The sequence below is a fragment of the Delphinapterus leucas genome, chromosome X (assembly GCF_059928025.1).
Source record: "Delphinapterus leucas isolate spDelLeu-1000000601 "Yukka" chromosome X, BTC_Dleu_Yukka2, whole genome shotgun sequence".
In the NCBI taxonomy this organism is placed as follows: domain Eukaryota; kingdom Metazoa; phylum Chordata; class Mammalia; order Artiodactyla; family Monodontidae; genus Delphinapterus; species Delphinapterus leucas.
Window position 1 is genome coordinate 49,713,495 of NC_143150.1, and position 27,020 is coordinate 49,740,514.

Here is a 27,020-nt window from a genome sequence, read left to right on the forward strand (position 1 = left end):
CCCCCACTGATGAGCATAAAGTACCAAAAAAAGCATGTGAAGTTCACTAATTTTTATTCTATCATAAAGGACTACCTTTAACGGAAAAATGCATGTAAATCAATGTTTCATTTTTATCATCAAAGGCAATTAGAAAATTAATATATGAGTTTGGCTTCACTTAACAACAGTAAAAACTATTACTAATATTAAAGGAATCCAGTTTTCCAAACTCAAAATGATTAACATACTCCCCATAAACTGAGCATTTGCATCTCTTCCCTCATTTGGGGAGGGGGGGTAAAATCATTAAAATGAGATGATTTTTTTCTAATACAACTGTCATTTTTTCCCCCAATCAAAAATCTACTCAGTAAGTTATGGCAAAAAACATGCGAGTAAAATAGATTTTAGGGTTTTTTTTTCCTCCTTGTTTTGTGATAAATGACAGAATATATTCACATATTCTAAACAGAAATGTCACAGAGGTTAAAGGCTAATATATATTAATTACTATATTGAGGTACAGTATAAAAATTTCTTCAGAGTATAACTATCTTTACTGACTGGAAAAATACCCAACTTAAATCACAGGAATTAAAAGCTAAGGATGTCCTTTAAGGAAAAAGCATTTGCTTCCTCTGTAAAATGTTGTCATTTAACTATGAATACAGCCTCCCACAATTTAATCTGATAAAAACTAAGCCAGTCTTAGTGGACAATGACGTTTTATAATAAAAGCATGAATTACACAAATGATAGTTGGTTGCCTACCTTAGACAATTTAGCACTAAATTCACCATTTTACCTTTAATGTTTATGCTATATATTGACATACCTTTTCAAAGCAGGAATATTAAAAGCATGACATTTAATATAATCAAAATGATCGCAACCATCAGATGAAATGAGAAAATCCAACAAAGTACATTAGACATTGAAGATTGTTAAGAAAATAGAGATGATATCAGGATGGGGGTAGGAATACAGCCCTGCCTAGAAAAAGGGCAATGATGGCTCAAGGTCATCTGAAGACCCACGAAACTCACAAACTCTCAGAAAATGAGGAATAGCTATGTTCAGAGCTTTGAGATTCTTAGACACATCTATAATCATTAGTAGCCAAAAGAGTGTCATGATTCCTATATGGAATACAAAGTTGAATAGGATTGAACACTTCCATGAAGATCTTGAAGGGGAAAAAAAAAAACAACCCAAGGTACTAGAGAGCCATAGAGTGTACATCCATTTGCTAAATGTGATTCAAAAATCCAAGTTAAAAGGTCATTTATAACAACAAGGTCCTACTGTATAGCACAGGGAACTATATTCAATATCCTGTGATAAACCATAATGGAAAAGGATATGAAAAAGAATGTATATATATGTGTAACTGAATCACTTTACTGTACAGCAGAAATTAACACATTTACTTCAATAAAATTAAAAAAGAATCCTCAAGTCTCCCATTTAGAATCCCTTCACCAAAGATGACATGTATCAAGTCAATTAACAAGTGAGAAGGTACCTTCATCCTCAGTTTGTTTGCATTAAACACTGACATTTCCTTGAAAAAAAAAGAAAAAAAGGTCATCTGTATCATGGGACAGCAGGCATGGGGGAATATGAGGCCGTATATACCATCCAAGCCTCTCTAACACACTGAGGCCAAAGAATTCTGAGGGATAATTTCACAATACTTACATAATTTCCCAGCTACCACAACCATAGCATCTCCAAGGATGCATGAGTTTAAAATATTTGTCCACATACAGATGGTCCCAAGTTACCATGGTTTAACTTACAATCTTTTGACTTTACGATGCAAAAGCAATACATGTTCAGAAAATCTGTACTTCAAATTGTGAATTTTAATCTTTCCCTGAGCTAGTGATATGCAGTACAATACTCTCTCGTGATGCTGGGCAGTGGCGGTGACTCACAGCTCCCAGTCAGCCCCATAGTCATGAGGGGAAATAACCGATATATACTTACAACCATTCTGTACCCATACAACCATTCTGCTTTCCACTTTCAGTGCACTATTCAATAGATTACATGACTTTATTATAAAATAGGCTTTGTGTTAGTTGATTCTCCCCAACTGTAGGCTAATGTAAGTGTTCTGAGCCAGTTTAAGATAAGCTAGACTAAGCAATCATGTTATGTAGGGTAGGTGTATTAAATGCATTTTTGGTTTATGATATTTTCAACTTATGACAGGTTTATCAGGATGTACCCTCAACGTAAGAGGAAGAAGATCTGTACTACATCAATAGGACATATATGTGAATACACCTAAGTATGGATAAACACACATCCACAGAGAGAGAGAAAGGGATCTTACTATACACGTACTCACTGACCTCATTAAAAGAGGTAATCCTGAGATTTGTTGATATTATGCTTATATATCCATAGAAGGGTAGCAGAATATGCCACCCCAGAATATGCCTCGTTGACATAAAGATTATTTTCAATTGATTATTTTTGAGAAGGAACAGATACAAGAGAAGCTCTGAAACCAGAGTAGAAGTTACCCTTCCATAAGAGAAATTTACCTTTATAATGGAAATCTCTATTTATAAGGGCATCTCCCTCTCTGTACCAGGAAGAGAAGGGTGACTAAATCACAGGAGGGCCTTGTCAATGGAGAAGGCACTGACTGAAATCTGCATAAAAAGCCTTACTCTTGTCTATTGTGCTTTTCCTGGTCACCTCCCATAACTGGCCTCTCCCCTACCCAACATTTTTCTTTTAGTCTTTAGCTGAAGATGGTATTTAAGATGGTGGCTTGGACCATGGTTGGGGCTGGTAATCTCCCCAGGTAGATATGAGGTACATATGTTAATAAACTTCTGTTTGCTTTTCTCTTGTTAATCTGTCCTTTATTACAGGAGGTCTCAATCAAGAACCTAGAAATGGTAAAGGGAAAATTATTTTTCCTTGCCTATACCATATACTCATTATATTTCAATATTAGGCCTTCAGAACTCTTGTGTTTATTATAACCATCTCCTTAAAGAGGACCAGGGTTGGGGGGGAAAAACATAGCTATGTAAAAACTGAAACTCTTGTTTAGGAGGTAGGTAACAAATTGGTTCACAAAATACACACTGCACTGACTAGGTGATGGGCAAGTTTTGAATACGAAAATAAGACAATATTCCAGCTTTTCCTTATTGTTTTTGTTCTGTGACTTTACTAGTTTAGAGTGTGACTTTGCAGATCAAATTGTGGATGTCTAAATTCAATACTGATATCAAAAATACATTAAGGTCAGCACAATTACCAATGCGCTTGGAATATCCACACAATTACATCTCATCCAAATGCACGCCATATACACATAGTCATTGAGAATGACACAACTATAACATTTAAACTAAATGTATATTAAATGAGAATTGAGATTGTGACCACTAAGTTTTGACACTTAATACACACTCTAATTAAGGCAATATTTAATGAATTAGTGGTTGTTACTAAGAAAAATAATGAGCAAAATCTGGCCTTATCATTAGACAGTTTCTTTAAAAATGTGACAGTACTGCCAGTGAGAATTCAACCACCTAGTTAATTTCTGTCACTATTTTACGGACAAAAATGTCCTAATAGAATCCTTGACCTTCAATAGAGTTTAAATGTATCAAGCACAAATCATCAACTATTTTTCAAAAGCATATAACAGCAATTTTGACATTTTACAAGATCATTTTTCAGAAGCATAAATGGATAAAGGTTTTATTCTGTAAAATCACTAACATAACTTTTATTAAATTGTATAAAATTAAAATTAATAAGGTCAATCATATTCCATGTTTTCTTTACTAGTATCAAAAACTATGTGACAAAAATACTTTAAATCAAAAATCATCATTTCCACATTTCTGATTGTACCACTCCATTGTGAATGAAATAGTCTGCGGGGGGAACTTTTACTAGAGAATTTACTTCCAAAAGAGCTATTTGAATTTCAGAGATTCTCAGCTATTTGCCTGACAATATTTTTATCTTTAAGTGAACAGTAGAGATAAATAAGCAGATAACTTAGGATGGCACTTCATAAAAATCTGGAGTATAAGTATAGTAGAAACAAATCAGTGATCTATATTCTTAAGTCTTTCTCTTTTTTCAAGGCTAGCTACTTAAATGGGACTGTCTGCTTTGATTAGGTTTGGGTTTTAAAAGGATGCTTGATTTTAACGAATTTTTTCATTAACTAAGATCCTAGATTCAGAAAATATACTCTTTAGGTATTAACTGCCTTGACCAATGTAAGAGTGTATCCAAATAATTAGTCTTTAGAGAAGGCTAAGTTAACCCATTTCATTTGTCAATTGTCTCCTTTGCAAACTGTGATGTACATGTGTATAACTGTGATGAATTCTACATTAATAAAAAATGCCAATATTCCATAATAAATTGGTCCCAATTTTATGTCAAATGTGGCTGGGAGTATCCAGTGGGGCTTCAACTACTGAATAACCTCCCCAATCCTTATCTCCAGGCCAGATTGCTCTTGTGAGTTCCAGATCAGACACTTTTCTAGCTACTGAACATCTCCAGGTGAGTATCATACTTAACAGGATCCACAGTTCATTCCGTCTTTCTCCTACCAAAGCTCATACTCCTTCTGTACTATCACAATGACTGGCACCCCAGATACCTCCAATGATCCTAAACTCCAAAGAATTCCAACCTGGCTTCCATTCATACCAACCCTTAGAAAATATTTATGTTAAGATCACTAATGTTCTTCGTACTGCCATAGCTAAATGTTTTTTGCTGCCCTCATCTGACTTAACTTCTCAGCAATATTCTACCTGATTAAACCAGCCCTTTCTTGCTTCCTGAAATATTTTCCTCTCTTGGCTTTTATGATGACACATTTTCTTCATTTTGCTACGTCTTTTGTTGGCATTTCATTTGCCGGCTCTCCTCTTCCACTGGCCCTTGAAATGTTGGTGTTCCTCAGGGATTCATGTTGGGCCCTCTTTTTTCTGTCTCTATAATACTTCTTTAGGTAATCTCATCCATTCTCCTAATATTAAATTCCATATACATGTAGATAAACTCCCAATCTCTCTCTCAAACCCAAATATTCTTCTGAGCTCCAATTTTCTACATATAACTGCCTATAGGACACGGCCACTAAACTATCTTATATCTCAAACTTAGAATGTCAGACACCTAAGTTTTGTTTTTCCCACTCTTCCTCACCTTGTTAAGTAGCACTGTCACCCACCACATGGGAATCATATTAGAGGTCTCTTTCCTCCTTCTTCCCTGTCTCTCACCTCCCCAAGTTTAATGCCATTAATAACTGTTAATTTCACTTTCTAACATTTAGTTCCCTCTTTATATCCCCACTTCCACTGCCTCAGTTCAAGTCATTAAAATCTCTCAATTAGATTATTAAAAAGCCTGCTAAATGCCTTCCCATCAATCTTTCACTTTCCTACTGAAAGTGATCATTCTAAAATGCAATCTGATCATACATCGCTAACCCCTAATTAAAAATGCATTAAAGGTTAACCATAGGTCATAGTAAAAAGGTCCTTTACTAGTTGACTTCAACCTTCAATCTCCCTCCTGTCCTTCACACCACATTCTCCAACCAAACATTTTATGTCTCACTCCCAAAGTGTGATGCTTTATCATATCTGCCCTTGTTCATGTAGTTTCATCTGCCCTGAATACCCTTCTCTTTTTTGGGGAAAAAAACAAAAAACAAAAAAAACTACATAAACTTCAAGTCCCAATTCAAATGTTTTTTTTCTCTGAAAACCTCTGAATTCATCTTTAATTATTCTTCAGTAATAAGGATAGTATTCTTTCATGGTTCTGTATAGCAGTTATCACATTTTAGTACAGCAATTACTTTATGTATAACAGATACTTTATGTATCTCCCTCTCTTTTGAAAAATAATGAGCTCTTTGAGGAGCCAAACCCTTTCTTCTTCATCTTAACTGCCAAGACCATGGTGGCCTGAAATGTAATATTCTCTCCCAAAGAGCCAAGATATTGGTCTATTGCCCTTCTTTACCAATAAACCCATACTAGGAGGTGCTTCTCCCACTTTAGCACAAATCGCCCTCTAGCGGACAACAATCACAGTGTCTTGTCACACTGGTGTGATATCAATTCCGAGGTAAAACGCAGAGGTTTTTTTGTGGGTTTTTTTTCCCCAGAGTTTTTATTTTCATAAATACTTTACGAAAGTGTGAATCAGTCATGTTAAAAAAAATAGATTCCGTGTTTTCTCTGTAATAAAGTCATTCTAACTTGCTCTCATTCCAACATGTCTTTTGAGACAGAAATAATACAGTAAAGTTGCTGCTAGCACAGGAATAACTGCACAACACCTTGTATACGACCTTGGAAGCAGTCATGATAGGAACATCGTTCATTACCCGAATTTTGTCAGGCAATGTTCTGCTCGAGATCTTCTTCCCAACATCTTTTCAACTAGGAGTAAATTTCTAGACCTCTTTTCTGATTCCCCACTTAGAGACAGTCCCAGTGTTCTTCCTTTGTACTACCTCCCACATAAACCTTCCTCATTAATTCTGCTTGTAGGCATTGGTCATATCACACTACGCAATCTCATTCCCTGAGCTATAACCATTTGTGGCCATCACACGTGGATTACCATGGCTATACAAAATGCAAAGCAAAATCGGATTACTTAATAACACAAAAATACTAATAAAACCTTAAATAAGAGGAACAAGAAAACTACTATTTGGGGAAGTAGCAGGAAAAAGATGGGCAGGTCATTCTGTACCCTGCCTGTGGAGTAAAAGAGAAAGAAACATGGTGGTCTGAGATATAATGTGTTTACTGTTATAAAATGTCATCCAGTAGCAGAATTTCATCAGGAAACTTCTGCTCTAGATCTCCTTCCCCAAATACTTCCAGTTTGGAGCAAGTACCAAAGTATCAAAAGGAATATGGTAGACAACATAGTTTGTGTTAAAAAGAGAAAGAATAAATCCTTATCTACTATATGGTTTTATTATCTTGGTTATCACTGCTCTTTATCCAGTCACCTTTTGACAGTTCGATTGAGGTTTAATGCCAACTAACCAGTTGAAATACCATCATAAATAATCGTCTTGTTTAATAGGTCCAAATGGATCCAATCTCCCTATACTCATCATATTAACATTCAGGCTAAACAGTGGTCTAGCAGCATGCACATCAAGGATATCCCCGTATAGTCATGAAACATGTATCTATGAACTTTCAATTATTATCACAAACCTCAGGCATTACAAAAATTTAGTTAGGGTGTAGGTCTTCATGTGCTTGACCACCTGGAGAGGCAAATATATATATTCCAGGGGAAAAAAGATGATGAGGGCAACTCTTTGAAAAGATGTTACAGACCAATATTTTCATTACTTCTTTGCTATACTGTAGGTATTTTGGAGTATTTCTTCTTTCTAAAGAAACGTTGATAAGTTGAGGCACAGTAACCACACTTAAGGCACACTGGAGTTTACACTACTAGCTTAGAGACAGAGAAAACAAACTGTTGGTTATATATGTGTTCACATATATACAATAAGCTGGTTCTTCCAGCCATCCATTATGGAAATGGTGCTTTTATAATATACTGACTTCTCAAAACACTACACTGATTAAACAGAAAACCTCTGATAGCTACTGATACGATGCTACTATATCCCCAGTGAATAGCAAGAAAAAATAAGTGATGATTTATTGCAGAGCTTGATGAAATGTTAAAGGGAAAATGATATCAAGGCAATTAGCAAATTCATAAATTACAGCATTAAAAAAATGCCATGAAACAGAATGCCTAGGTTTGAATCATCATCCCCTCATTTTTTAGTATCTGTGTTATCTTGGGCAAGTTATGTAACTTTTCTGTTCCTTATTTTCTTCATATATAAAATGGGACTAATAATAGTAAAGTCAAGGAGTTTATTGAGAAGATATAATGAGTTAATGCATGTAAGACAATTATAACAATGCTCAGCACAGAGGAAAAGCTATGGAAGTGTGAGCCGTTATTATTATCATTTCCTTCCCAGCCTCCATTTGTGAGTTTATTTAAATTGGATTTTCTTTTTAATGCACAAGACTTCAATCATTCACCCAGGGGTCAGGAAAGTATGAAAATTGCAATTAAGGATGCTGCATTTTGAAGTAAGAGGGTGCTGAGAAAAGAGAGAAAATGCTGAGATACATTCCAGATGCCAGTGATATTGACATAATAATTATAGCAAATATAACTCTCCAGGTCAACATTTGCCTTATTCCCAACAAAGACAAATAATTAAGCACCTTTAGTGGAATTAGCTTCCTGCTAGCAAAGGAAAAGTAAAGAAGAGGAGAGAATGAAGCAGCACAGGGCAGGAAGCACGGCAGGAAACACTCCAAGGGGAGCATGAGGAATGAAGGCCAGTAGTCATGCTCAGTGCTGCCTGGCATATGAGCAGCATGGGCTGGGCTGCCTCTGGAGGGCTACGACACTACTGCGCAAATCAAAGAAGCTGGATGCAGACCTGCGGATACACAGCTTGGCAAGTAGAGCTTGCACCAAACTGCAGCCCTAGTCAGACCTGCAGTAGGGCATCCCTGTGCAATAAACAACCATAACAGAAATCCTGGCCCTATGGTACCATGCCCCTAGAAAGAGCCTCTCTGGAATATCGAAATGGAAAAACTGGGGTTTTCCAAGCCTGGCACAAATCACTTTTTCTACTGCTTAGCTTTCTACTGTCTCTAGGTTGAAGCTGGCCTTTTCCCTTTGTTAAAGTCCCAGTATGAGGGAAGAATTCCTGAGCAGGCCAGGATCCACTTTAGTCTAGGGCATGCACAAATGACTGAGATTTTATGTAGAAATGTAGACAAGTTATATAAATTTAAAGATAGGCTTATGTGTGCAACTTATATAAGACACTAAAATATGTTGGTCACCCTTCTACATACATATGCACATGCATGACTACACACGTTTTAAAATCCCCATTGTGATAACATTTTTAGAAGACAAAAAACCGATGACTAGAATTGTGTGATCCCTTTTATACATTACTATTTCAAAATGTCAAGTGATAAACAAACACTGGAAACAGAAGAGAGACCAATAACCTAAAAGAGTTGCTTTGAAACTTTCTTATATACCTTCCAGAGGCCTTCCAAAAAAATTTCTCTGGAGTTCACTAATCAAATAAACTAAGCTATATTAGATGCAGGTTAGCATATCTCAATTGCAATATGCTTTCCACACGTGCTAGAATGCTGTTTGAAAAGATTATCATACAGAGAATTTGCATTATCTTCCTGAGTTCAATTCTCCCATGCTTTCACAAACGTACCTGTCATACTGGTGCTAAAACACCTCTCTGCTTACATGAAATGAAGTAAAATATCACAAATGATATATATCAATGGTCATGAATAAAGCTGGAAAGCTCAACCAACCCACTGAAGATAAAGATTTGGTGCTAAGTTTTCTGGGTTATAAAGACAAGGAAATAATAATTAACAATCACAGTTGCTTTACTAATTCCGCTCATTCTGTAGGACTAAGTTATCAGAGAGAGAGCTGCTTAAGCGCGAAGCACCAAGAAATGAGTGAGAAGGCCCTTTAGTATCTATCATAAATAATACAACCACAGGAAGAACACTTTAAAAGTTAACATGAACTTGTCACATAGGTATAATACATTTTGGCAATTTCCCAATAATTAATAAACGATAAATTTACTCTCAACTCGTAGAACAAGATGATGCAAAACCTTTTAAAATTTCCTAGATAGAGGGTGTTATTTCTATCTGGAAAGCGGACTTTGGAATCTGGTGCTTCAGGCCATTTAGTAAAAGATCCGAAAGAAATGACCTATCTTTCTGAAGTCGACAATAGGGTTTTTATCAGTACACTTTAGGTGCCTCTCTGGCACACAAAGAAAGTAAAGATCTTCCTTAGATCACAGATTTAGTTGGAATGAGAATAAAATTCTCTTTTCACCAGAGCAAAACTGTTCATTTTGTAATTAATTCATACTTAGTGCACAATGTGACCTCAGCCTAGCGTAAATCAAAAGAAACACTTAAAAGTGCAATGTTCATTTGACCAAATAGTTAAACACAGAGGAAAAAGTAAAGGTTGTCTTTACAGTCAAATCAAAAGAGGCACAAACCCCTAGAGTTGAAGCAAAGGTTAATGCCAAAGAGATACATCTTATTTCCATGCATCAACACCGAACTAATTCAAACTGCACTGTATTTCCTACCTTTGGAAATACTAGCATAGTATATCCAAAGATGGTTTTCTCTTGATTATTACATTGTTTTAATCCTCTGACCACTTTTTCTGTCAACACCATCCCTCTCAGCCTTTTCTGATTCTAGTGTGGCTAGAATAGGATATTTATTGTACAATACTTTATTTGGCTCAAGCCCCCAACCTCTGAGTAATCAGATTCCTTGTGTTTTCCTTACCCGCTGGTACCCAACCCATCAACAAATCCTGTTGGCTTCTGCATCTGAAGATATGTGTCTTAAATTCCCCAATTTATATGCTTTTAAAATGACTTCCCTTAATTAACCGCCACACTTAATTGTCCACCTAGGGAATTCTCTATCACATCACTATATTATATCATCTTTAGGATACCTAACACCAACTGAAATTCATATTAATTTAATGACATGTTTATTATTATATTGTTTCTGTTAGACTGTAAGTTCTAAGACAATCAAGATCACATCTACTTTAATTACAGCTATATCCCCTCCCCCCACCCAAGGATAGCATTTGGTACAGAGTAGGTGCTCAATAATTTTATTTGTTAATATAAGACTGTATAGAAAAATAAACTTACTGATAACTATTAAGGGACTCAGAATTTCTAGAAAGATTGTTTACTATATACTTCTTGAAAATAAAAAAATACATTTCTGAGAAAATATAAGCAGTTCCCTCAAAAAAAGAAAATCCTATTACTGTATTAATTCTGTAAAACAAATGCCATAGTGAGGTGACAAGCATATCATATCACCCCTAACAGTCTTTATCATGAATTTAGTTTTCCTCTTATTGCATATTCTAACTGCTGTCGTTTTCACTCCCATTTCCAAACCTCAAAATATAGGTTGACCCCAAAGTCCACTGGAACTTTTTGGTCGTATTGTGTTTTAGGAAGCAATGAGAGGACTCAGATAAAAATAGGGCAATGAGAATAACTAAGCAGAAACTTTCTGGAAAATACTGTCTGTCATTGAATACAGTGGTTCAATTAACATGTAACAGGTTAAGCATGTCTAACCAACAACAATGAAATAATTTAGATCCTAGGAAATTCTTGAAGGTAGTAGAAATAGTTATCTTGACTTTAAGTAAGCAAGCAAGGCCGCACGTGCAGAAATACAGGCATTCTGTCATGACAAAACAAGACAAACAAAATCCTTTTTCACCACTGGATTCAGTTACTCATTCTGTGGGTCACAGGCCTAATGGAGCAATAAACATTCTGAGAAAACTAGTAGTGTATAGCATATAATAGAAATTCAATACATATTTGTTGAATGCGCAAATAAGACAAGGAAGACGCAGTCTCAATGGCAGCTTGGAGGAATTGCTAGAATAATGCTGTTATCTCATTTCTACAGTAAATTAGTCTCCATGTAGGCCATCATTACTTATTAATACCTACACACGGAAATATAGCTCCCAAGCATCAGTGGATCCAAGATTTGTGAAACATAAATTTGTCACTATGTTGATTATGCAGGTATCTGGGTCCACTGGGAGAGGGGAGATGTGCGCGTCTGAGGGAAATAGGTGAAAAGAGGACTACTTTACAAAGTTTAGTTATACTGAATTTAGACACATTATTATATGCACGGCTTATAAAAAACTATTTCATCTTTCACTAAAATTTAGTCTCAAAAAGAATCTTCAATCACTGCTCAGTAATGGAGATTAGCAGAGAATATCTCTTGGGAAATGTATTGCCCACAGCCAGCAAATTCTGTACAGTGGTTAGCATATTAATATATTAAGCCTATTAGATGGTATATTTAACTCATAGCTGGTGCCTTCACTAAAAGTTATTAGTACATCAAAATATTGTCTATTCTGACTGGCAAAGAGCTGTCTAATATTATATGTGCCCCAGTTGCCCACCTCTATATGGTAAAGGAAATAGGTTGCTTTAATTCTATAGATTTCAGGGCACACATCCTAAAGAGTGAAGGCATTATTAAAATATTAATTGCTTAGGTAGAAATAGATACACAGATGTAGAGAACAAGCGTATGGACACCAAGGGGGGAAAGCGGCAGGGGGGTGGGGTGGGGCTGTGGGTGTGGGATGAATTGGGAGATTGGGATTGACATATATACAAATATACAAACATGTGTAAAACACATAATTAATAAGAACCTGCTGTATAAAAAATTAAATTAAATTAAAAAACATTAATTGCTTAAGTTTTGTATTTCTATTATTCAGATATACATAATATAAATAATAAAGTAGGGCATACTTTCATTTCCTCTCCAAAGATCACAATGATGAATTTTAATATGATAAGTAAAATACTGATGTTCTACAAGCAGCCATTCCACAGACTCCAATGTCCTGGCAACTCTGTTAGTTTCTGCATGGGAAGTTGCTTGGTTCCAAGGTAAATTTCCTTAATGGCAGTGTTCAGGCTAAAATTTGTTCAGAAATTCTCAAAGCAACCTTATTCTAGGTAAACTGATAGGTTTCATTATTCATAATGTGTAACTACTGATATGTTACAAATGCACATATTAATGTCACTAACATATCAAATACTGTTTATATAACCTCTTTTGCTGATTCAAATTTCAAATATTTTCTGTAAGCCCTCTAATCCGACCTTAATTCAAAGTTGGAAAGTGTAGAAAATTTGAAGTGAATGCCCATTGAACACCAAACATTTTAGCAAGCCAGTACTGATGTGCATTCAATAGATGATTCTTATAAATGATCAGGTGCTTTTCATACAAAAAATAACATAGCATGATTTCAATTTAATAAGTAATTTGACAAAAACTGTTGTAAAATTAAACTTTCCACAATCTTTCAAATGGTTTACACATTTTCAGTAACTTGGCTAAAGCAATCTATTTGAAACAATATAAAAAATGTTTGTTGATAAGTTGAAATATTGATTCCTTTCAGTCAAAGAAACATGTTATGCCTGCAACTGCTACACACAGTCACCTCCTAGGAGACATTTGGAAATGACCTTGAAACTCAAAACCCCAAACTTCAAAAGACTATTAGGAAAGCATTAATATTTACCTTATACATGTGAAATGTAATTTAGGTACCTATATTACAGTATTTCTAGGAGTCAGATGAACTGGAGGCCTCCAGGAAGAGAGAACGTTACTGACAGACTCTAACCCCCTCATTTTTAGTAAGGGTAGATAGTAGGGGATAATGATCAATATATAAATACTATATCAAATATAAGACATAGCAATATCTGTTAAGAATTCTCACTTTTAAGAGAACAGTGAAATAAACTTGAAAAACATTTTAGAGTAATTCCTAATAAAGGAATTCTGAAACCCTTCCTACAGGAGCAGTTACAGTAGGAAAGACTTTTTGGTAAGAATTAATACACAGTTGGAGGGCTTAAAACAACAGCAGCAACTGCTGTTAAGAGCTTTTCATGTCCTTATCAAGTTGCAAATGACACTTCAAGATTTGATTCTAAAACAAGGACACTTAGATGCCAAGAATGAATAATATTGTTCAGACACAGAAGCAACTCAGAAATGTGGACAGTCTGGAAATTCTCCCACAGCTAGCGTCTATCACTGAACCAGACTAACTCTCTTTCCTGCTGTCACACCCATTCCGGCTTCCAGATAAACCCCAGACCTGCGTAGGCATGTATCGGGCCAGTGGAAGTGGAATGTGGTTTCTATGATATATACTTCTTAAATGAATAAAAGGAACCTAGATTACCGGTTATATGACTGACTGAACCACTTACATAAATGAACTGGAACCTGGCAGTTTGTAGCATAAGTAAGGGCACTGGGTTCAAACTCAACTTTGCTATCTTCTACCCTTGTCACCTTTGGGCAAGTCACTTAATCTTCCTGTGACTCAGTTATTTCATCTATAGAACTGGAGATAAGAACATCATCTCATAGGTTTTCTTTCCTGAGGATTAATGAAATGATTTCATATATATAAAAATTTCAGAAGAGTGTATGGTATGTAACAAACACTTTTTGAATCAACTCTTCTCTGTCACTATATCCATATTCTCCCATTAGATAAACACTGAAGTTCTAGTTCATATGTATGTTCCTGGTTGTCAACTGCTGAGTGGCTAAGAAATGCAGAGTACCCTTGGTAACCAGCCAACAGAACACTCACAGACAAAACTGAATCTACCACAGTTCATGAATGAATTCGTTTTACATGTATTTATTGCAATTCTAACCATATCAATCCTGAGGTGTTTGTTGGACCCTTACCAACAATATCACTGTTGCTACAAGAGACAAAAAATGGAGATGGCGGAATTAAGACAATCTACAGAAAGAGAGTCTTACAACTTAAAATAGCACCCCAAACAGGACAAATCCATTGTAATCCTCATGACCATAAAGAAATTCAATAGTAGATACACAGTTTTCTGTAATGTGCACTGTAGAAGAAACTTAAGGTATGAGACAGGACCAATATGGGTTTTCCAAAGGCCAAGAGCACATTTTTCTCTCTGCTAACAAGGGTTTAAAAATTATCTTTGAAAAGTCTTTAAACAAGCCCTAGTAGATCTTGCCAATGGACAGTCATTTTCACAGCTTCTTTTGTTTCTTACTCCTAATCCAAAAAAACACAAATAGGCCTGAGCTAAAGATACTGAAATGCAAGAAAAAGACCACTATAAAAACATTTAATTGCCTTTACCTTCCAATTATACACCCAACAGTTCCACACATTCATTCTACTTTATTAAAGCAGATAACTGAGAGCTGTCACATACATCTCATAAATACTAAATTATAAAAAAAAAAAGATTAGCCATTTGTAGTCACTTGTAATATTCATAAAAATTAGAGCAAACTCTTAAGACTACTACTTTATTAGATCCTAACTAAGGTCTAGTCTAAATTAATAAACTTATTTATTGGTAATAACTCCCAAGCAAGTATTATGCAATACATAAACGTCAAGGCACAAATATAATCTGCCCACCGAGGAAACTGATAACGGTATTTTGAAAAAATTATTAAATTTAAGAGAATGATTGATAATAATAGCTGATAACAATAAACAATTGCCTCGATGTCTCTGAACATATGAAGAAATGTAGACTATCACTGAAACAAAGTGAAAATGATACCATAATATTAGGATAATGATGAAAAGGCTTTGTACAAGTTACTATCTCTCTCAAAAAAAGCTTAGTTAAAATATATTCAGTTATGTCCCTGAAAATAGCAAAATTAAGAATTAATTGTCTTGCCTCTTTTTTCTACAAGATTAATAATATATGGTTATATCCTTATCTGGTAAGGTACTAAATTTAAAAAGCACTTTTGTAAGTCTTCAATATTAAACAATTCAAGAACCCTACAGTATGAAGCTGTTGTCAGGCACTGCTACTGCAGAAAGCAAACGCTATCAAGTTCATATCTACTATAGAAAAAGCTGTTTAAAATAGTTGACAGTTATCTTTGTCATCATATTGTTTAAATTGGTTATAACACCACACCAAGGTCATGAGTTCAAGGCTTACTGAGTCAGTTGCCTTGTTTGTGCACCCTAACCTACTGTCATCATAAATGAGTATCACTGGTCATAAGAAACATTAGGCAAAAATAGGTGAAATGATCAGTTTAAAAACATTCTTACCACTGGAAATCAAAATAGTATCATGCCCTATTAATTATGGTAGTTAGCATCATCTTTTTATATGGATGACAGACAACATTAGTAAACCAAATAACAAGCAGAAAATAATATGAAAAATCTCACTGCTTTCATAGGTTATATATAAGTGAACCTAACAAACACTATGGCTAATTAGAAGTCATCTCAGGAAAGGATAAAAAATTTTAAATGTTTAAGGAATTTTAAAGGAATCCCTTAGCTAAACTATATCTCTGTTGGAAATAATTTTAAAAGGGCTAGATGTGTCTCTAAATCCTGCTTCAAATCTATGAAATTAATTTCCTATGATTTCACCTTTACATGTGTTCAGTTTATGCCCTAAAATGGATTAAGAAGCTGTGTAACGCCAAATGATATTATTTATACAATGAATGTCTATAAAACTATGATACAAGGATTTTAGAACCATATTCTGATCCATCATACAGATATATTAACATTTGATAATACAATAAATTATTAAAATACTTAAATTGTCAGCATTGAGAAAACTAAAGCATGTGAAATAGAATAGAAATGCCAATAATTAACAAGAGTGTGATCTGATTGGTACTGAAAGAGCAAATAGTAAAACCTAGGAGAGGAGTGATAGCATCTTTATTATTGCTGTTAATGGAACAAAAGGTACCTAATCACACTAGCTTCTCTTTTCAAAGACAACTACAAATAGCATCACATGTCAAAGAGTAGTTACTTCTGCTGCCTTCTATTAAAAGCAATTACATGCTAGGAAACAACACTGCTCACACATTGCCAGGAGCGTGTTATCAGTCTATTCTTATCACATGAAGCCAGACACAGTCAACTCTCAGTAAGCCATTCGCATGGAGGGAACACTGATAATTCACAAGAGTTTTATCTGCCATTTGAATGCATCACATAGTTTGCTTAGGCTCCTATAAAATTAATTTAAATTAAAAATATGATCCTTAGGCCAGTGTCAACACATGACAAAGAGCATGAGGTAATGGTGCTGGGGAGGCAGGGAAACATCAGACTAATATTAGTACTGGACCACTGGATAAACTAAAGGCACACCACACATATGTGGAGAACTTAGCCAAGAGTGGCTAGGAACTTCAATATATTGTCACTCTTTCTAGATTGGTTTTATATTGGGAGCTATGTTTTTCAACACACGTTTTTCAACACACCATATGTACATTTTGTTTGTTTGTTTAGTGGGCATTGATTCATTTAGTTCTGTCACTTTATGAGTATAATTTTACTGGGTCGTATTAATAGAAATACATTAATACTCTACATAAGCTAGGTAGCATTGAGTACACAAGAATAAAGTACTTAAAAGGGCAAGATCACATAAATAGTCTATCCTTGTCCTGTGGGACAGACAAGGGGATACTGAATTGAGGTTTTTGATAATAGAGCTTTAATCGGCACAATCATACTACAGAGAGATGCAGTGGTGTTGAAAAGCACAGGCTGTGGATTCAGTCTCCCTCTAATGCACCCTATCTCCATGACTTTGCCCACAGAGTAAGCAAAGCAAAGTGGTGAAGCACATGGGCTGCGGAATCATCCTGCTTGAGCTTGATTTCTACCTCCACTTTGTTCATCTGTAAAATGGCTACAATCATAGTACCTACAGCATAGGATAGATGAAAAAATTAAATGAAATAATCCACGGAAAACACTTAACAAAGAATCTGGCATATAGTAAGTGCACAACAGATATTAACATTTGTAATTGTTAAAACTGTCAGTTTTGTTGAGTCTGTGATATGTATTTATCCTCATTCTCACAAGGCTACGATTGATGGTTTTTCTATTTTACTGATCATTATTCTACTTTATAGTTGTTTAGAGACAATAAGAAACTAAGTAGTTTCCTTAGAATCAAACAACAAATCATGACATAGACATTCACTTTAGCACACTAAACTTCTGTTTAAGTGGGCCAACCATAAATTTTAAAAATTTATTGACTAAATCAACCACAGGCCTCTATGAAAAAAACCTGGCTTTCATTTTTGAAAATTTCAACAAAAATCTGTGGTAGTACACACACACACACACACACACACACACACACACACACACACACCCCTAAATGAAGTGAATTACTAAATCATAGGAACTTAAATGGCAAAATAACTTTAACAAACTACCACAGCCAGATTCAATTATGTAGATCGCTGGTATTTAATCAGTTACAAGAAGGATTTTCAAAAAACAGGTTCTATTATATATATCACTGAATGAATCATTAAATACACACACACTTCTTACTATATGCCTAAATTTTGGGTTAGCACCCATACTTTATTTTATTTGCTTGGTACTATGAAACTAAGTACACATAACTGTAATTCTCTTGTGTGTTCATCAAACACACTTATACTTGCCAGAAGCTATACTACATACTGGGAAAAAACAGTAAACAAAATGGAAACACTTCTTCCTGCCTGCAAGAAGTTCAGTGTCTGATGGGGAATCAAATGAATGAAGACAATTATAATATATTATGAAGACTGCATTCTGACAGAAGTGTCATATAAACAGAAGCTAAATGAAGAATTGGTGAAGGTTCAGAGAGAAGTTGCAAAGCCTTGTAAGTGTCTCTGTTCCAGGAACAAAAGAGTCCAGACTGAGTATGTTTTAGGCAGAGTGAAGAGGCAAATGACCTTGAAATGCATGAGTTTAGATGTTCCCTAGGAGACAATGGGTGGTCAGTGAAATGTTCCAAGCATAGGAGTGCCATGATAATTTATACTTTAGAAAGACAATTCTGATTAGGTTGTAGAAAACTGATCACAAGGAAAGAGGACTGAAGGCAGAGAGACCACTTAGGATTCTGTTGAAGTCATCAAGAAGAGAGATGTCATAGCATTTGTAATTACTGAGAAATCAAATTGTATATATCCATATGGTAGGCAGCTTCTGAAATGGATCCCAAATGCTTCCTGCCTCCTGGTATTCATGCCCTTGAGTAAATTTCCTCCCCATGTGTGAAGCCCCGACCTAGTTAATTGCTTCCAATGATGAAATCAGGCTACCAAAGACTGTGACTTCCCTTTTGCTTCTATTCTCTATTCAATTCTTCTGGGTGTGCACAATTTGATGAAGCAAACTGCCTTTTGTCAGCTGCATTACTGAGAGGCCCATGAGGCAAGGAACTGAGGGCAGCCTCTGGATAAAAGCCAGCAAAGACGAATGGCGGCCCTCAGTCCAATAGTCCTAGAGGAACGGAATGCCCTGACAACACCTCACATGCAGCCTTGTGACAGACCTTGAGACAGAGGACTCAGCTGAGCTCTGCCATGATCCCAGAAACTGTGAGAAAATAAATGTGTGTTCATTTAAGTTGCTAAATTTGGGGATAATTCGTTATATATATCAATAGCTATAGGCAACTAACATTATCCACAACAATAAAATAAAAAGTTAAAATTCTTCCAACTTCCACAAAAATGTGAAGCTGTTTTCAAGTGTAACTGTATTCCTAGGAACCTGTGTTAAAATGGAACTGATATTTTTAAGTTATAATTTTTAATTTCTTGAGTCATCTCCCGTACAGTATCTGGAGGGCACTAAATAACAAAATTTAGCTCACTCAATCAACACACCTACAAGATGTTAAACGTTGTTTTAAAATAATGATATGCTCATAGAAACAGAGATGAGTATTGTGGTTGCCAGAGGCAGGGGATAGGGGGTAGGGGAATTGGGTGAAGATGGACAAAAGGTACAAATTTCCAGTTATAAAATAAGTTTTGGTGATGTAATGTACAGCATGGTGACTATAGTGAACGATATACTGTATTGTATATTTGAAAGTTGCTAAGAGTGAATCTTAAAAGTTCCCCTCACAAGGAAAAAAAGTTTCTAACTATGTGAGTTGAGGGATGTTAACTAAACTTATTGTGGTAATCATTTTGCAATACATACATATATCAAATCATTATGTGGTACACCCTAAACTTACCCAATGTTATATGTCAATTATATTGCAATAAAACTGGAAAAAATAAAAACACAAGCAAATCAAAAACCAAAAAACAATGATATGAATGAAAATTATAATAATGATCCCAAAAAACATAGTTTAAAATTAGTGAAAACAAGATAACACCAAGATATTACTGAATAACCTATTAAAAATAAAGAATTAAATTTACTCTTACCAACAAGGACTAATTGGCCGAAGAATTACTTATATATAATGCCTCAGAAAAGCTACTAGATTTGCACATCCCTAAATTAAATATATTTCTCTTAAACAAATTAGAGAAACCTCTTGCCCTTACTTCTTATATCACGTAAAATATATAGTCTGGAACAGGTATAACTGCCATCAATATACAATCGGACCAAAACACACCCCATTATAGTTTTATATAGCTGTGTGAAAAAATTCCACAGGATTTCAAATGTAAATAATTTCTATTTGCCAAAATAAAACTAATTTAGCTAGAACAATAATTCTAAATGAGAATGATTATCTGTGCGAATTGTAAGTGCTATCAACTAAACACCTGTTGTTGTGCCTAATCCATACAATGTATATAAGCAAAAATTACTGAAATGGGGAGAGACAGTCTCACTAACTCATAGCTAAAAAGTGTTATATTAAAATAAAACAAGGTGTCTATAATGTTATAAAGCTAACCTCAAAGGAGCCCCATGAAAAACTGATTTCATTACTTTATGTACCCCATGTATATTAATATATACTTACCAAATGCCTAATGACATGAAGACTGCATTCCTTCATTCATTATTAGAAGAGACAGACCTTAAGTCATAGCAATGCTTTACAACTGACAGATTCCATTCAAAAAATGCCTTAAAAATTTTAGTCACAAAAAAAAAATAACCTTACTCCCTTCCAAATATACAACTTCCTAGCTTTGGTTTAAGTTCTAAAGAACTGTCTTCAGTGCCAGAATAATAGGATTACACATTTCACAAGATAATATATGTGAAACTATAACTTTAAAGAGGGATCAGTTGGGTCTTCCCTGGTGGCGCAGTGGTTGAGAGTCCGCCTGCTGATGCAGGGGACACGGGTTCGTGCCCCGGTCCGGGAGGATCCCACATGCCGCGGAGCGGCTGGGCCCGTCAGCCACGGCCGCTGAGCCTGTGCGTCCGGAGCCTGTGCTCCGCAATGGGAGAGGCCACAACAGTGAGAGGCCCGCATACCACACACACACAAAAAAAGGTATCAGTTAACTATGCAACAAAATGCACAAATTACTAAGGGCATAAAAGCCGTTGTTACAACATGGGGAAGTGATTAAGAACAAACCTGGGTTCAAACCTCAGCTTTGCCACTTACTAACTACGTAAACAAGACATATTTCTTAATTCCCATAGCCTGTTTCCTCACCTATAAAACAATAATATAGGTTATCTAGGGCTGGTGTGAGGACTAAATGAGATATGAATTTAAAATGCTTATCACAGTTCTTGGGACATAGTAAATGCTTAATATATGTGCTATTACTGCTATTATTATTATTATGAGTGCTATTATTATTGTTATTAGTAGTGATGGTGTAGATAGTAGTACAGTCACCATAGCATCACCAATATGTAAAGAAAGCTATTTTGAAGCCTACTCATTCAGAAGGCTGAAGATACACTGCCTCAATTTCTCTTTACAATTAGTGACTCTTATAATTAAGTAATGGCATGGACCTCTGGCTCATGAATTCTTTGTTTCCTCTTCCACAAGCCAACTGGAAATGAAAACATGAGTCATCATTAAGTTAAAACACTTAAAATGTACATAATGAAAAAATCTTTGATAAGGTGATAATATATATATCCAAAGAATTTAGATATAATAAGAATGATGAAATTATATATGGTTTTTAGCTGGCTGCCTGAAAAAATTAAAGCCTTCTCGGTTTGTTCCCTTACATATTAATGCTTACACTAAGAAGCATTTATATTATGTCATTAAGATGACAAATTATTTGTTAAGACACCAGGTCTCTCAGGACACTTTAGCACCATTTATAAGGAGTGTGTGCTAAGACTGACATCTCATTATTTTCAAGTCAATTCCAAGACTTCCTATATTATAAAGACAGAGATAAATTAGATTTTAACACTTTTTTGTTTTTTTTCATTGATTTACTAAATATATAAGACCGTGTTAAGCAACCAAACAAGGGTGGGTATCTTCAAAAGCAACCAGCTGATTCTAAGACTAAGAAACATAATTTAAAATATGATCCTAGAGGAAAAGTGCTTTTACATAAATATATCTTCAGACTCAGTTCCACCATAATTTTGAAGCTAGCCCAATATTTCAAGCATTGCAAAATGATCTTTATATGCATTTGAAATATTTATAACACCTCAATTTTCTGTTATTAAAGCTAAATTGCACTACAGAAATATATTATTGAAGAAGCTAAACTTTATTAGCCTTCTATGTTTATTTCTTAAATTTCCTCCAAGTAACATTAAAACCAAAGAAATTGCTTACAACTTGCACACACACTATCTTTGTTCTTCCTGAAGCCTCTAGAGAACCCTATAAATTCTAATTAGAATTAGCAGTTATAACCTACATATTTTATTATTTATTTCAAGTTTAGTTAATATTAACCATCATTACTTTAATTCTTATATATCACTATTATCTATAATTACTATAGATTTTTAAGGAAAATGACATTATTATTATAGCTTTGTTGTTCATATGTCCCCAAATATCATCAATTTGAATAATAAATAAAACTAGAACACATATGCAAATTCCAACAGTTACATGTATGATGTACAGTCCAAAGTATCGGGTGTGTTTGGGTTTTCCATAAGATCTTACGGACAACAAACTTTTTGGCCAACCCAATACTAAGTCTTTTCCAACTGCCTCTAATATATGCACTTTTTGTCATTAATCCAGAGAGCATTTTGAGATCTAGTTTGTCATACAGCATCATTATGGCTTGTAAGGAGACCCTAAATATTATAAGCATGAGGACACAGGATTTGGGAACTAGAAGAAACTGTAGAGATTAAGAACTCACACTGATCAGGATATCGTCACATCTTGTCTAGCCTACTGGTATTGATTCACAATCAATGGTCCATCATCTACCTGTGAATTCCCATTACCTATCCTCCAAAGGCCTGCTCAATGGCTAATCATCAAATTATTGGGCCCCTAAGCTTAAAGAACAAAACCCCATTTCCTCAGTGTGAAATTCACCTCACCACCTTCACTCCAAGTTCCAGCCCAACAGGCTGTGCTTTCAACACAGCATGCACTTCACCCTCTCCATATTTTGCTAATAGTGTTCTCTGCCTAGAATGCCTTCTTTCCTTCTCCCCCTATTGAAATTTTGCTTAAATTTCAAGGCCCAGAACAAATTATACCGCCTCTGGGATCTCCATTTGCCCTAGTCAAAATTAACTGTTTCCCTTTTGTGCTCCTTTGGCTTCTTAAAAATATCTAGGCTAACATTTAATAAAAATTGACTAAGTGGAGTATGCCTCTTTCTTTCTCCCTGACTAGATGAGTTCCCTGGTACAAAGACAAGACCTTATTCATTTATCTCCCTCCTATTTAGTATAAGACCTTGCACATAGTGGGTACCCAACAAATACAAATTAAATGAAATGAGAGATTCATTCTCTCCTAAGACAGAAATATTTTGGATTATTATAGGAAATTTAGAATAATTTTCTCTACAACTCCAAGAATAAGTGATTCAAATGGAAAGTATAATTTGATGGTACTTTCCCATATTAAACATTTACACATTTAAATATTATAGGTATCAGAACTAGCCTATTTTAAAACTTCTTTCTATTTAGCAATCTGAAGCAACTATAAACTCCTAAGTGAAATGTTTTCTTGAAACACAGACCAGTAATGCTTCACAATGCATTTAGCGAGAAGAGAGACACGAGCTTTCCAAACCCCTTGCAGGAGGAGGAAATTCTCAGAGGTTTTGGAACACTGGGTCTAAGAGCTTTGGAAATAGGTCTTAGAAACAAGTATGTTGCTCCTTCCAGAACACAGCTGCGTGAGTGGCAAACAGCAGCAGAATAGGGAAAAAAGTGGTGCCCTGAAGCTAGGAAAGCCAAGGCAGTGTGGTTTGAGTTGCCTGGAGCCAGAGGCTCCAGCTGATTTCTTACTGATCCTGCCACCTATTGACCAAATTATGAATCAAGGCACTGCAAGTGACAAGGAACTTCAGCTGTTAGAGTTAAGATCAATCAATACTTATCAAAACAAATGGAAGTTTGTATCATTCAAATTTGTTTTGGCTATGTTATGGAATATGCTATGATGCTTAACTGTTCCTTTAAATGTCCCTTCAGAAATAAATTTGAGTAAAAGTAATGGTACTCAAAGGTGCTCCTGACCTAATTTGGACTCAAATATTCAAAATTAGGAAAGTAGAAGAGGTAGTAGTATCACATAGAAAATTCAGAGAATCAGAGTTAAGAGGAATGGAAATGCAGAATTCTCAGTAGTGAGTACGTGAGAGCCTTTACATGACTTTGGTTTTATTTTGCTTTGATTATGTTTTAGCAGCCAGAGTAAGAATGGTTTCTACTCTAACTGACTAGCTTTGCCAAGTGCTGCTCAAAAGAGCATGGAAGTCTCTTGCTGAATTAACAGTTGTAATAAGTGTCAATAACTAAAACAAAACACACACAAACACACACACAGCATCATGTTAAATGAAAGGGAAAGGAGAACTGATATTTATTGAGTGCCTGCTATATCAAGTACCATGCTGGGTGCTTTAAATATATAACTTTATTTAATTCTCACACTTCTAGTTAAACATTAGTCTTTCTCATTTTATAGATGAGAAAATTCAGTTGCAGAGGTTACTAGTATCACAGCTGAAATACAAGAATGTATGACTTCATTTCCTCTGGGCTTTTCCCACTATACCACACTACCTTGAGAAACTCTCTAATGGATTTTATACTAACCTCCATGTTTCAAACTCCACTTTCTTCATTTGTAAAATAGAGTTTGGCTTAATCACTTCTAAGGTCCAGACAGACCCTGAAATTTTATGAAACTTATAATTCTTATGGGACTCAATACAAATACATCAATAAGTAAAAGAACAAGTGCTCAACAGGAAATGTGCAAATAACTGGAGGAAGTTGTTCACAGAAAAAGAAGTTAAAATTGCCTTTGAATAGAAGGAAAGCTACTCAACTTCACTCCTAATTTAAGGAGTAAAAATTATAACATGGATGATTTACCATTTCACCTCTGAGATAGGCAAAGTTTGTCGGGAAACAGATGTTCATATGTATTTTAGATGTAACACTATAAATGGACACAAACTCTTTGGAAGGAAATTTGGTAATATCTATCAAAATTATAAATGCAGACAGCATTTTATCCAGGAATTTCACTTCTAAAATTTATCCTACATATAGATCCTATGTGCACAAACGTATATGTAGGTACACGTTTGCCGCAGCATTGCTTGAAATAGCAAAAGACTGGAAATAATCTAAATATCCATCAATAGGGGACAGGTTAAATAAATTCAGATAGGCTCATACCACAGAATTCCGTTCAATGTGTAAAAAGAACAAAGTAGATAAACATAAACTACTATGGAATAATATTCAAGTATATAAAATGAAAACAGAAAGAAGTAAAAACAAAAAATGATATATACACATATGCTTCTAGAGGCATAGACTATTTCTAGGAGGCAATGTGGGAAATCAGTAAGAGTGGTTTCTCTAGGGAAGAAGCTGTAAGTCTGCGATTGAAGGGATATGCTTACCACGCATCTTTTTATTATTATTATTAATACCTTGATGTGTAAGCATGTTTTACTTTTTCAATTAAAAAAAGTGGTTATAATAAATAGTAATGTCTGGAGTCCTTGAAGAATCCTTTAAATGTGAAGTCTAGTAGAGCAAATAAGGGAAGCAAAAGACTTTAATGGAAGGAATTTTCTTAAATGTCAAAACTCTTCAGAATACTCTAATCACCCCAGATTTCTGTATGTGTGTGAGCTTCAATCTACAAGGAACAACGAATATAGTACAAGTACCTCCAGTGCGCAAGATAAGCTAGAAGGGCTGAAAAGGAATAATTTTCACCTCTCTCTCTCTCTCTCTCCCTCTCTCTCTCTCTGAAGCTTCCAAAATTCACATTCTCACATTCTAAGGCATGTTGTGACAAATCAGACAAATGAATGGTAAAGGAGCTAATTCCAAGGGCATGGGTGTGTGGAGTATATCAATTTCTTAGTTGTAAAGACTCACTCAGGCTGAAAAAACTCCTATGCTTAAGTAAGCTATCAATTCTGTGATAATTAGTAAAATAGTAATGTTAAAATGAAATACCAAAAATTCACAAACCACAATGATTAATTATGAGATTGAGAAGTTACCTATATAGTACCAAAATTATGTGTGAAATTCATAAGTGGTTAAGGATCTAATCATAAAGAAGGCACTCAATTATCAAATCTGTAAAATATACTTATTAGGTACCAGATTTTGATATTATTCCAGACAATCTGCTTATAGAAAAAAACTATCAAATTTCCAAAAAAAACCAAATGGATTACTACAAATGTAAGACTACACAAGCACGATGGCACCAAACTTACTCAAATTACATTATTTTCTCTTACATGGTGAATCAACAGATTCATCCCCTCTGCTTCTCAGTAAAAATGACAACTTTAAATAGAGGAGTATAAGTTACATATTAAACAATAAAAATAAAACCCATATTTTCAGGTGAATAATAACATTTATGCAAAATAAATTTAACAGGAAAAAAGCTATCCTTCTTTTGCTGCTAGGTAAAATACAGTTAATATGTCAATCTAATTATGTTTGACTCTGCTCAAAAAATTATACATGTACACATTACTAGATTTTTTTAGCAAAGCACTGAATTCAATATATCAGAACAAGAACTCTATATTAAAAAATAAAATATACCTTTTATCTGGGTAGCGAAAGTCAGTGCCAATTTTGCAAAGAGATCTGGATTTTCAAACTTCTCCTCCTTAACTTTCAACCAGAAACAGTTCTCAGACAATTCTTTGGGTTCAATCTGAAACAAAAATAACAAAGATAAGTTTCTAAAGTATTACTTCATATTTAATTTTTCA

General features: G+C 34.9%; 1 protein-coding gene across 3 annotated transcripts in view; it reads right to left on the reverse strand.

Moving 5' to 3' along the window:
• Positions 1–27,020, reverse strand: part of DIAPH2 (diaphanous related formin 2) — an 887,827-nt gene that overhangs the window by 568,407 nt on the left and 292,400 nt on the right. For all 3 annotated transcript variants that reach the window (XM_022580795.3, XM_089904292.1, XM_089904291.1), the window contains one exon: positions 26,848–26,962. In XM_022580795.3, the coding sequence (XP_022436503.1) occupies positions 26,848–26,962 (115 nt within the window). The remainder of the gene's footprint in view (positions 1–26,847; positions 26,963–27,020) is intronic.